Source organism: Stegostoma tigrinum, chromosome 20, assembly GCF_030684315.1.
Source record: "Stegostoma tigrinum isolate sSteTig4 chromosome 20, sSteTig4.hap1, whole genome shotgun sequence".
Classification (NCBI taxonomy): domain Eukaryota; kingdom Metazoa; phylum Chordata; class Chondrichthyes; order Orectolobiformes; family Stegostomatidae; genus Stegostoma; species Stegostoma tigrinum.
This window is the reverse complement of record NC_081373.1, coordinates 21,274,859-21,287,637: the sequence shown is the minus strand read 5'-3', so window position 1 is coordinate 21,287,637 and position 12,779 is coordinate 21,274,859. Positions and strand designations below refer to the sequence as shown.

General features: G+C 39.1%; 1 protein-coding gene across 2 annotated transcripts in view; it reads left to right on the top strand.

Moving 5' to 3' along the window:
* atrnl1b (attractin-like 1b) overlaps positions 1 to 12,779 on the top strand; it is a 959,007-nt gene that overhangs the window by 887,395 nt on the left and 58,833 nt on the right. For both annotated transcript variants that reach the window (XM_059653033.1, XM_059653032.1), the window contains one exon: positions 7,882 to 7,996. In XM_059653033.1, coding sequence (XP_059509016.1) covers positions 7,882 to 7,996 — 115 coding nt within the window. The remainder of the gene's footprint in view (positions 1 to 7,881; positions 7,997 to 12,779) is intronic.

Sequence of the window (12,779 nt, the reverse complement as noted above, 5' to 3'; positions counted from 1 at the left end):
TAACTGTCAGTCTGAGAGGGGCAAAGGGTTATAACACACATGCAGTATTTGTACATATCTGGATAGATGCCAATCCTTCTGCTTGGCAGTTGAATCAGGCAATGGGCGCGTGACACATTGTCACAAAGTAATAATAAGATTTACAGAGAACTGAACAAACAAGATGCAGGATAACAAAGTGTGGAGCTGGATGAACACAGCAGGCCAAGCAGCATCTTAGGTGAATGAGATTACAGTTTCAACCCATTAATGCTTATCAACAGTGTTCAGGTGAGCTAAAACAATGGTCACTGCTGCTGGGCCTAATGCGATTACAATTTCCACCCATTAACCCTTAGTTAACAGATATGCTCCCGCATATAGAGATAAGGCTGGAAGCTGGAGGTGAGGATTATTAAGTTAGCTATGGTCACATTGAAGGCTGGAACAAACTTAATGAGCGAAAGCCTACTCCATTATCTTGACGTCTTGTATTCATACTCATAACAAATCCATATGTACATGCCTACCTATTTACATGAAGGTATCCTCTTCTACACACACACACACACACACACACACACACACACACAGTTTTATACACACACCAAAACCCACAGCACCAGACTGAGATTAAAATTTGGTGTACCTGTGCAAACTGGACTGCAGTGGTTCAGAAAACTCTTCATCACTAATTTCTCAAAGACAGTTAGGGATTGACATCAAAGGCAGGCTTTGCCAGTGATGCTTACATCCCATGAAAACATAAAATGAACATGGATACACACCTCTGCATCCATGTACAAATGCAGATCCTGAGACCTACAGTGACAGTTTCTATTGTCACCTTACCCACTGTGGAATTCCTTTAAGAGATACAAATCAATGCTGTTTGGAAAATTTATTCCTTGTTTGGGCATGATGAAGGGAAGCAGAGTTCTCTCAGTTTAAAGCAGTAAATGTCAAGGTCTTCTGTAAGTTATATATATTAATTCAGTTAGGTGACATATTATATTGACTCATATCTCAGTATCTTTATTACTTTTGTGATTTTTTTTCACTAAGATTTCAAAACTATGGACTCTATGTCCCTCTCCAATTGGCTTTCTTTCTACTCACAATCAATAGCTCATCATTCTAATTTTTTTCTACTTAAAATGGTTTCTTGTACAATTAGTCTTAATTTCTCAACATTGATTATGATATAAAGCAGAATGACAATGGTGGTATTCACATAAATATCAGAACATTTTCTATTACTTTCTATCAGGTTTGGTACCATTAGACAATCTCAATAAAACCTAACAATTACAGACATTTTAGTGACTTGAATTAGCAGTCCCTTTTTATGTGGTGTTCCTATTTCAAAATGACAATGACATACATAGTTAAAAAGAATTTCATAACATGGAAATACTTTATTCAATGACTGTAGTGACCCAGAAACAGCATAATTCCTGATAATGAGTTGTACAAGCATTCACTCTGACAGAATGATTTCAGTGTCCCAAGAATTCTGCATAATAAAAACCCAATTGCACAAAAAAAACCATATCTTGAAATTAATTCTTGATTTGTGCTGGCGTGTGTGTGACCCAAGTTTTAACTTGTATGGGTGGTGGTGCATTGAAGGCTTTCTGCACTTCATAATTTATGGGAATCTGTGGTTCCAGGTTGACTCTTACAATGTTTCCTGTAAGCTATGTGGTTGTGTAGCAACCTAAGGGTTTCTGTAAAGGTTGAGTGCAAATGCTTTCTTTATGGTGTGTGTGTGATCCACAAAAAATTTAAAAGGCTCATGCATTGCCAGAAGTAATTAAAGGGTGTGTTGTCTCTAGCATATTTTACCATGTGTGATATTTGGATCCTGGAATATGTTAATTTTTTTGAAAGAGTACTTTTATGCAGGTTTCACTACTGTCTTACACTTTTAAAGTCAAATAATTAATATAAAAGCAAGACATCAAAGCTCAAGATGGATTGTATTATATTGTTACTCTACAAGGGTCAGTCAAATTCAGTCTCAAAATTGTAAACTAATAGATAAACTAGGAAATTTTTAAATCCTTGCACGCATTTCCTTTGTTGTTATATGTAAATGTATAAATTCAGAATAGGGGTAGGCTGCTCAGTCCCACGAGCCAGTTCCTCCATTCAATAAGATCATGTCTGATCTGAATACTCCACATTCCCATTTATCCCTGATCAGCTGTCATTCCCTTGCTTGCCAGGTATTGATCTACCCCTTCCTTAAAAATATTCAAAGATTTTGTTTCCATCGCCTTTTGAAGAAGAGAATTCCAAAAACAAAAAAGTTCAGTAAAAATAAATTCTCCTCATCTCTGTCTTAAGTGGGTGACCCACTGTTTTTAAATAATAAGCCCTAGTTCTAAATTCTCTCTAAATTCCCTCAGAATCTTGTGTGATTTAATCAAATTGCCTTCAAGTCTTCTAAATTATTATGAACCCCGCTGTCTGAAATATTGTGAGTAGTTTGAATACTTAATCATTAAAAGTGGGCATTAATACCCTTGGAAGAGTGGAAGTGTGTGCAGGAACTACACAATGAGAAATGGTTAAATTCACCATGTGCTGTGGGTTAGGAGAGATAGATGTCTAATTTGAAGTTATCAACAAGTGAAATGACAAAGTTATACTTAATAGGTTGTTCACTGGGATGAAGGAATAAAGTAATAGAAGGCATAACTTAATAATTAGCAAATTACAAATAAGATGGAAAGTGAAAAATGTTTCGTTTACTCAATGTTTTAAAAAGATAGAGTCGATAGCCAGAGACTTTTCCTCAGGGCAGGATTGATTGCCGCGAGGAGTCATAGTTTTAAGGTGTTAGGAGGAAGGTATAGAGGAGACGTCAGAGGGAGGTTCTTCACCCAGAGAGTTGTGAGCGCATGGAATAGTTTACCAGTGGTGTAGTGGAAGCGGAGTCATTATTGACATTTAAGCGACTGCTGGACATGCACACGGACAGCAGTGAATTGAGGGGAATGTAGGTTAGGTTATTTTATTTTTGGATTAGGAATATTCCACGGCACAACATGGTGGGCCGAAGGGCCTGTACTGTGCTGTACTTTTCTATGTTCTATGTTCTATGTTCTATATAAATGCATGGAATGGGGAAAACCATTGAATTGTAGAGTCTTACTGTCATACAGTGCAGAAACAGACCTTTTTGTCTAACCAGCCCATGCTGCAAATAATCCCAAACCTAAATAATCCCACCTGCCTGTGCTTGGCCCGTATCCCTCCAAATATTTCTTACTCGTGCACTTACCTAAATGTCTTCTAAACATTGTAATTGTACCCTAATCCACCACTTCCTCTGGAAATTCATTCCACACACAAAACACACTCTGTGTAAAACCAAAAATTGCCCCCACGTCATCCTCAAATCTTTCTCTTCTCACTTTTAAAGTATGCCCCCTAGCCTCGAAATCCTCTGCCACAGGGAAAAGATAAGGTGCCATTTACCTTATCGAGCCCTCTCGTTATTTTTAAAACCTCTATTAGGTCACCCCTCAACTTCCTACACTCCATTGAAAAAAATCCCAGCCTATCCAGCCATTCCAGGCAACATCCTGGTAAATCTTTTTAGAAATATATATGCTGAAGAATTAGCAGTGTTCATTTCTGGAGTGAAAAGGTAGGCATTTAAAGAAGGTATCAGACTAAAAAAATGACTAACTGGTTTAGTGATCATTTCCTGTTCCTAAAATTCTTCATATTGTTCAAATTATGTTGAGGCAGATAAATGCGAACGAGTAAATGAAGGATAGCTGGATGTAAGTATTGCTGAAAAATGTTCACATTTGGTCAAAGCTTTTTGTCTTGCACTCATCAGGACAAATTGCAATGCTTTAAATGTACAGGAAAATAACTTTTACATGCATATTCTTCCAAAATGTACTGGTGAGTGCAAGTTGAAAGGCTGAACAAAATGTGACGTCTTCAGTAAGACTCAAATTCAGGATGACCAAGTCACTATTTCTATACGTGAATTTCCAAAGGGCATTTGCTAACATGTCACACAAAGGGTTAATAGGCAAGATAAGGGCTCATTGAGTTGGATGTATTATATTAACATGGGCAGAAGATTGATATTGAACAGAAACCAGAAAGTAAACCTAATCAGGGCATTTTTAAGTTGTGAGACAGTGTTAAGGAATTCTGCAAATCTGCGAATAAATAGACTGCAGCCGTCAGACTTCAAGGTAAAGAGAACCTTTTATTTGTGATATCACGAAGAGTCAATGCTAACAAAGGTTAGATGTTGAAGACTCTGCTGCAGTGCAGAGTTTCAAGATATGTATAGAGACAGAGACAAACAAGTTGGCGTGACAGATAACAGTTATCTCATAGTCCACAGACTAAAGTTCTCCAGACATTTCACCACATCCCTGAGCTGCAGACTTTCTACTTTCGTAAATGTCTGGCTAACATACACTTGCTTATGTTACTAACTAAGACACAGTGCTGTTAGAATGACCAAAGAGAGCAGTTACTAAGAACTAGGGATGTTTGAATAAATTGAGGTGACACTTTCTTTTAATGTTCTGTTTGTCACGTAGTCTTTTTCCCCTTTAGATACTGACTTTTCCTGAACCTTCTACAACATGCCAATTTCTTTCACAGACAGTGAATGGTGAAGTGATGGGTCAGTTCTGGGATCCTCGTTGGTGAAGAGACAGAATGTAATGTATCCAAGTTTGATGATGGTACAGTCCTGGGTGGAAAGATATGCTTTGGCAATATCAGAGAAGCAATTAAATAACCAAGTTAAGTGAGTAGGTAACAAGATGGTAGATAGATTAAAGTGTAGGGAAGTTTGAAGTCATTCACTTTGGTCATTGGGTGGAAAAAGGTATTCATGGAGAATTGAATGTGTTCATATAAGAAACACAAAAAGTTAGCACGTAGGTAAAAGATACAGATTGGAAGGCAGAATGGCATTTTGACCTTTATCACAAATACAGGATTGGAGTACAAGAATAAATAGGTTTTGTTAAAATTCTGCAGGATTTTAGTGAGACCACGTCTGCAGTACTGTGTGTAGGTTTTTTTTGTCTCCACATGTGAGGAAAGATACATTGCATTGGTAGTGGTACAGTGCGAGTTCCCTACTTTGGATCCTGAGACTTTGATGAGAGGACTGTATTGTCTGACGTGTGGAAGAGTGATTTCATGGTGATTGCATTCATAAAGATTTTGAAGGGGCTTTATATGGTAGATACTAAGAGATTGCTTCTTCTGTTTGAAGAAATCAAGAGCACAGTCACAGGATGATATGATTATTTAATACTGCATTGAGAAGTAATGAAAGGTTTATGACAGTTTGGAATTCTCTCTCTCTCTCAAGACTGGGGAAAACATTTTTGGGTCTCAGCAATCAAGGGATATGGAGGATGGCAGGAATGTGGACCTGAAGATCAACCCATCAGCACAGTCAGTGATGGAGCAGTTTTGTTGGGCCATTTGGTTTATTGCTGCTTTTATTTCTTATGTTTTTGTATGAATTATGTCGCGGCTCAAAGCCATCATTTCTTCTGGTCTACTCTTCCCGCTATTTTTAAGAGAGTCTTCTTATGAAGATGTATTAACTAAAGTATTCATTTACAATATTGACTGGATATGCTTATTTTATATTTACAGATTACTTGTCTTGAATTTTTGAAAAATAATTTTGTAAATCAAAGCAGCACAGATTACAGTAGCAACAATATTGCATTTATAAGGAAGAGACTACTTGGATAGAGGCACAGGTCTCTTTCCAGTCCGGAACAGTGTGGGAATTGGCAAGAGATTGGGAGTTCAGCATTGAGGACCTTTTCATTGTCAAGAACAGAAAATTCCCACTTTCCAACAGAGTGTTGAATGATAAGTTGAGATTGTCGCTGGGGAGGGGTGAGAGGTCTATTCGCTTGTATTAGCATTAGTCATTATGATTTCATTTGATCTCAGTAATATTTATTTTTCTACTTTCCCACTTGCCACTTAGAAACTACATGACAATAATGCTCAACGTGAAAGTCAGCTCAGCAACTTAGTGACTCCAACTTGCCAACTGATCCTCCAGACCTCTCAGTCAAAAATATCATAGGGCACACTCATGGCCAGTGACCATACACAGCTTCTGACCAACATGGATTCCATATTCTCACCAAAGGACAGTGCCAATTCTCTCTGCCCAACATGACTGATGTAAATAAAATCAACCATACAGGGTACCTGCAGATTGCCAACTCTTGACTGGACGTACAGCTGAGTTTTAAAGATGGCTCTGGTGGCAGTGGCCAGTACCTCCACCTGTGTCAAGTGGGAGAATGTGATGTGTGGGTACGATAGGTACATAGTACACCATTAATGAGATGAGTTCGGGAAGATAGTGTGAGAAAACTCACAAGGGCTTGCAGGCAGAAACTCTCTATGAAAAGTGCCAAAATTGGCAGTGTCAGTCAGGTAAAATTCAGCCCACAAAATCTGCAACACTTTCACTGAGAGGCCACATGACTCAGGAGAAAATGGTATTGGATTTAAGCTCAACTTTTGAGACAATTTGCCTCGGAAAAAATAGCCCTTGCACACTCTCTCTGTCTGTCTCTATCTGAAACCCCTCTCAGTGAATTTTCAGAGTTGTAAACTCACTGTAAGACCTCATCCTATATGTGAAGAGTTCCTAAAGGAGAATTCAAACTCACCACTGTCTCCAGAAAAATAAATTCTGCTAACTATGACTGATCCAAGAAGACACCCCAGTGCCTTAAGACAAAACCTGCCTTTGAGATGATCCATGCATTTTTTTTGTTTCTGAATATACATATTAGTTCACAAAAATACTTTTTAAGGTGACACTCCACAGAACTTCAATATTTTACCCTGACTTGGTGGTTACATGAATGTAAACTTTTTTTTCTAGATTGATACTTGTATATAATTGCACAGTTTATTTTTTTTTGGTCACGGTCTTTACATTTTGCTTGAGTAATTTTTTTTGCTATACATTAACTGCTCATTTGTTATCTGAGAAACCTGGCTGACTTTTCTGATTGTGCCAGGACCTGGAAACATCAACATGAGCCACATGACTGAAAAGTTATTGTTTATTGATTAAAAGAAATGAATGAAGCTAACTGTTCTCCAATTTGTTCAAGCATAGAAATATGACAGATTAATATCTTGGAAATTCTATTTGTTCTTCTTGTTCCAGTCTTTATGATTCTAAATAATGATCAGTTGAAATATAGGTATAATAGAGTAAGATTATAAATAAATCAGACCAATTGACTGTCTTGGTATAATGAATTTCATTTGGATTGACGCTTGGCATCAATTGCTTCCAATGCTTCTCAATTATTTTGAGATTTTGAAAAAATTCTGATGGATATATGAGGTAATCTATTTAATCTTGCAAAGATACCTGACTCTGATGATTATCTCTGACCTAAATCTTCTGTTTTGCTTTCTGTTTGTGCCTTCATAATCAAATCACCATATTGTCAGTTGAAGGTTATGAATGGAAGTACCACAGCTGTGTGGAAATCTTTTGAACAGCACACTATCCTTTCTTCATACTATTAAATTTCTTTTAAATAATTTCAGAAGCAGCTTTAAGAATTTCATGACTTGTGTGAAAGCTTGAGTTGCACTGAAGCACTTTTGTGCAATGGTTTTGCCTGCTTTGGCATAGAACTGTAATTAAGTAAACTAATTTTCGTTCTTGTGTAGCTCCACTTCCACTACAAACTTGACTAATACTGTGGCCAGTATTGTATTATAAATTTCTATGCTGTGATAAAAAGGAAGGTACAATATACTGTACCAAAGTAAGCAATCTTTGTTTGGCAGTTTTGGTTTTATATTTAATGTTCCATGTTCCATGTTTCACAGGGAGCCCCCAAACCTATTGCTGTGGAGCCCTGTTCAGGAAACAAAGCTGCAGTGTTGACAGTTTTTATATGCCTGCCACGAGGTTCAAGTGGTACTCCTCCTCCAGGACAAACAGGTGAGATAAGATTTTTAATTTGGTGCTTTAAATCCATAGAGAGAATTGAGGATTGTTTTTTCAAAATTCATCTAACAAATCAATTTATATGGAACTAAGATAGAATTCAATGGAATACATGGCACAGAACCAGGCCATTCTTTCAACGAGTCGCTGCTGCCATCTGTGTTGCACTCATTCCCCCCACCTCATATATTTGTCTAGCTTCTCTTTAAGCATATCCATACTATTCATTTTAAGCATTCCTTGTGGATATGAGTTTCACATTCTCATCATTCTTTCAACAAAGATGTTTCTGTTGAACTCCTAATTGAATTTCTAGATGATGATCTTGTACCAAGAGCTCTAGTTAACCTCTTTCCTACAAGAGGAAACATTTTCTGTATCCACAATATCAAAATATTTCATACTTTTCAAGATCTCTGTGGTATTAACCCTCAGCCTTTTTGTTGGATAAAAGAGAACCAATCTGAGCATCTTATTTTCTGATATATACATCTATATGTTAAGGGTATCAAACTGCAGTTTTTCTCTGCATCCTCTCCAGTGTCTGTATATAATTTTGTAATATTGTTTTAGTTACGAGTTTTATATAGTGGCAAGGTTTTGGAACTGTGTCTTCAATTTAAGATAAACTGAGGAGGGTGATATGGCCTGCTGCGCTGTCTGTCCAACAGCAAAATGATGTGGTTTGTTGTTGGAGTTGAAATGGGCTCAGGTCTTTTACTGGGAAGGAGTTGCAAACTGTTTACATTTCAAGGGATGGCAGCAGCCTATGTGCCCACAGATGTTATGGATCAGATCAAACCACCTTCAAACATATCAAAGACTCTAACTTTTATCTTCTTTAAAGGTAAGTGTAAGGTACTGTGTTCCAGATGTAATGCAATTTGTTATGCTACTTGGCTTTAAGTAAAACACACTTTATTCTTACGCTAAAGTCAAAATTCAAACAAAACAAAGTAGAGTTAGTATAACTTTAACTCTAATGGACAGCTTAACAGAATAATAGATTATTTAACTACAAAACAGCAACTGTTTCAATATATTAACATCTCATGAACACCCCCTTGGCAAAGGCAAATTCAGTAAAATAAACTGTCTCACATATGATTTTGGCAACAGAGAAAACTCCAGTTTTTTGCTGTGCCTGAGAGAGATGTCAAGACAGCCATCTTCAAACCCCAACAACTGCTAAAAGCTAACCAAAAACCCTGGTTCTATGGGAGTTGTCTCCACTCATCTGTGATTCTATTGTTCCAATTTACAAAATAAAACCAAAGACCTCACGAGCTTTTGATGTTATTGGTTCACATAGACAGCTCCTCACCTCTTGTCCTAAAATCTCTCTTCAAAACAAAAAGGACAAATTGTACGTCTTAAAGCCACAGTGGACAAAGTAAGAGTGCTCAAAGTCCCAGAATGGTGAAAATGTTGTCTAGTGACAGTTGTGCCTTAAGTTGACCATTTACTTTCCAAAATAAAAGATGGTTTAAAAGGTAGCCCTGTTTGACTATGCTTGCCAGTGTGGTGTTATCCACAAAGTTAGAAATTGTGTTTTTGATTCTAAAGTCCTGTCTTTAATGATCTGAAATGTAGCACTCTTTTCAGTATTTAAATTTAAAATCTATAAACAGCTCATCTTCCATTTTGGGTCAGCTGTGGCTCTCAGTTGTTCACATTCTCAATTCTGCTTTGGAAACTTGTGCATTCAATGAGGAGCTTGTGATTTCATAGCCACTCCAGAACTTGAGAACAAATATTGAGGATGCTGCATTGTTAGAGGCATTATCTTCAAGATGACCTATTAAACTGAGACTCCATTTTCCTGCTCTGGTGGGTATAAAAAAATCCCATGGTACTATTTCAAAGAAGAGTTTTGGGAACTATGCTTCAGCATCCTGGCCAATATCTATCAAACAAAAGACTTCACTAATTAATTATCTGGTCAATATTACATTGTTATTTCAAGGAACTCTCTGCACACAAATTGTGTTTTCTATGTAACAGCACAATAATAACAACAGATTATATTTATATTGTGTCTTCAATGTTCTGAAGCATTCTATATCACTTTTAGGGGGCTATTATGAAACAAATGTATGACATCAACCAACAGAGTGAGATAGGTCGGCTGACTATAGAGTAGTCAAACAGGTGAGTTTAACAAGTGCCTTCAATGACAAAACTGAAGTAGGGTGGTAGAGAGTTGTCCCAAGGATATTCCAGAGTTTGAGGCTAGGTAATAGCTACCAATGGTGGAGTGAATAAAGTCGGGAATGAACAAGAGGCCAGAGAGAGATTACAGAGAAAGGAAAGATTGAAACCATTCAGGAGTTTGAAACAAAGATGACAATTTTAAAATCAAGATGTTGCTTTTTTCCAGGAATCAACATGGGTCAATGAGATTTAGGCTGACAGGGACATGGAATTTCTTGTGAGTTGGGACTTGGGCAGTAGAGTTTTAGATGACTAGCAAAAGGTGTGTTGGAATAGTCAATACAGAGATAACAGGATCAGGATGAGAGTTTCAACTGCAGGTGAGTTGAGATCGGATGAATTTGTTGGTGTTATGGAAGTAGAAGTAGGTGACTTAATAACGATAATGTGTATATTTACCAGAAACTTAACAGTTATCAAATGTGACACCAGAGTTCGTAATAAATTGATCTGACCTTATATTTGTGCCAGGGAGAGAGGGAGAGATGGAGTTCATGACTCGGGACTGGAGTTTTCAGCAGCTACCAAAATCAATGATATAAGCCTTTTCAATGTTTAATGAAGGAATTTCTGCTTATCCGGTACTGCATGTTGGGCAAACAGTCTGATAACTGAGCAACAGTGCTGGAGTTGAAAGAGGTGATGGGGAGGTAAGGTCATTAGTGTATAAGAAAACTGATATTGTGTTTTTGGATGAAATTGCCCAGACACAATGTATAAATAAGAAATAGGAGAGGATCAAAGATAGATCCTTGGGGGAACAGAAAAGATAACAGAGCAAGAGCAGGAAGAGAAGCCATTGCAAATGATGTTCCAAGTATGATTGATGTTAAAACTCACTGGGGTCATTCCTGAACATTGCTTGTTCTTGACGCTGCCACTGCAGATACTGGGGGACCTCCTTCACTGCTTACTCTTCCTATGTTGGGCCATCATGCCACCACTGCTGCTGCTGTTGAAGCTCCCGATCTGTCTTGGTGCCTTGGAATTTGGAAGGGCAACACCCACTTGTGCTGAGAGAGTGCCACAAGCCACCAAGAGACCAGGCTGAAAGACTGCCAGAGCCACTGAGAGACTGGGTCAATACGCTGCCATGAGCCACTGAGAGACTGGACTGAAACACCACCACAAGCCACGAAGAGACCAGGCTGAGACACCTCTGTTTGCCATCAGGAGACTAGGCGAAGGCACCACCATAGGACACCAAGAGAGTGGGCTGATACACCGCCATAAACTGCTGAGAGACTGGGCCAAGACACCACCAAAAGATGAAACCAAGACACCACCATGAGTGCCTTGCTGGGCCCACGCAGAGGTCGGGAAGGTAAACCAAGACAGAAAGGGAAAATAAAGTGAAAGAAATGAGAAAAATACAATGGAGTGGCGAACATCCAACTAAAGTGTCCTCCTCTGCCACCAACATGTGACGGCTGTTCATGATCCTTATTCACAGGGTTTGCTGAGAAGATTCTTCTGAAGACCAGGACACTGCTTCGTGATCTTTTCTGGATACTTTTTCCAGTTTGCAAGATGCAAAGGGTGACTGTTTCTGACTTTTAAAGGTCTTTTAACTTTTTAATTAAAAGTCATAGCTTACACCAATTGGACAGGGACAAGATAAATTGGATAACTTCAGACTTAAGAGCTTTCTACTGAAGAAAAAATGGCTACTTCTACTCAAGAGATCCAGTAGTTTCTCTCAAAACATTCACACCCCAAATTGTTCTGCTGCCTGAGAGCCAATCACATTGTTGTTAGCAGGCAGAAGCCTTTGTCATCAATAATGGTCATTAGTCTACACACAAGTCAGCTACCTGTTACCAGTCACAGCTTCATTCAGACATACTTTGGCTCCAGTGATAATGGGAACTGCAGATGCTGGAGAATTCCAAGATAATAAAATGTGAGGCTGGATGAACACAGCAGGCCCAGCAGCATCTCAGGAGCACAAAAGCTGACGTTTCGGGCCTAGACCCTTCATCAGAGAGGGGAATGGGGTGAGGGTTCTGGAATAAATAGGGAGAGAGGGGGAGGCAGACCGAAGATGGAGAGAAAATGTAGAGGAAGCCACACCGGGTACAGTGGATGCAGTATACCACATTGGCAGATGTGCAGGTTGAACCTCTGCTTAATGTGGAAAGTCATCTTGGGACCTGGGATAGGGGTGAGGGAGGAGGTGTGGGGACAAGTGTAGCATTTTCTGCGGTTGCAGGGGAAGTTGCCGGGTGTGGTGGGGTTGGAGGGCAGTGTGGAGCGAACCAGGGAGTCACGGAGAGAGTGGTTTGTCCGGAAAGCAGACAGGGGTGGGGATGGAAAAATGTCTTGGGTGGTGGGGTTGGATTGTAGATGGCGGAAGTGTCGGAGGATGATGCGTTGTATCCGGAGGTTGGTGGGGTGGTGTGTGAGAATGAGGGGGATCCTCTTTGGCGGTTGTGGCGGGGACGGGGTGTGAGGGAGGTGTTGCGGGAAATGCGGGAGACGCGGTCAAGGGCGTTCTCGACCACTGTGGGGGGAAAGTTGCAGTCCTTGAAGAACTTGGACATCTGGGATGTGCAGGAGTGGA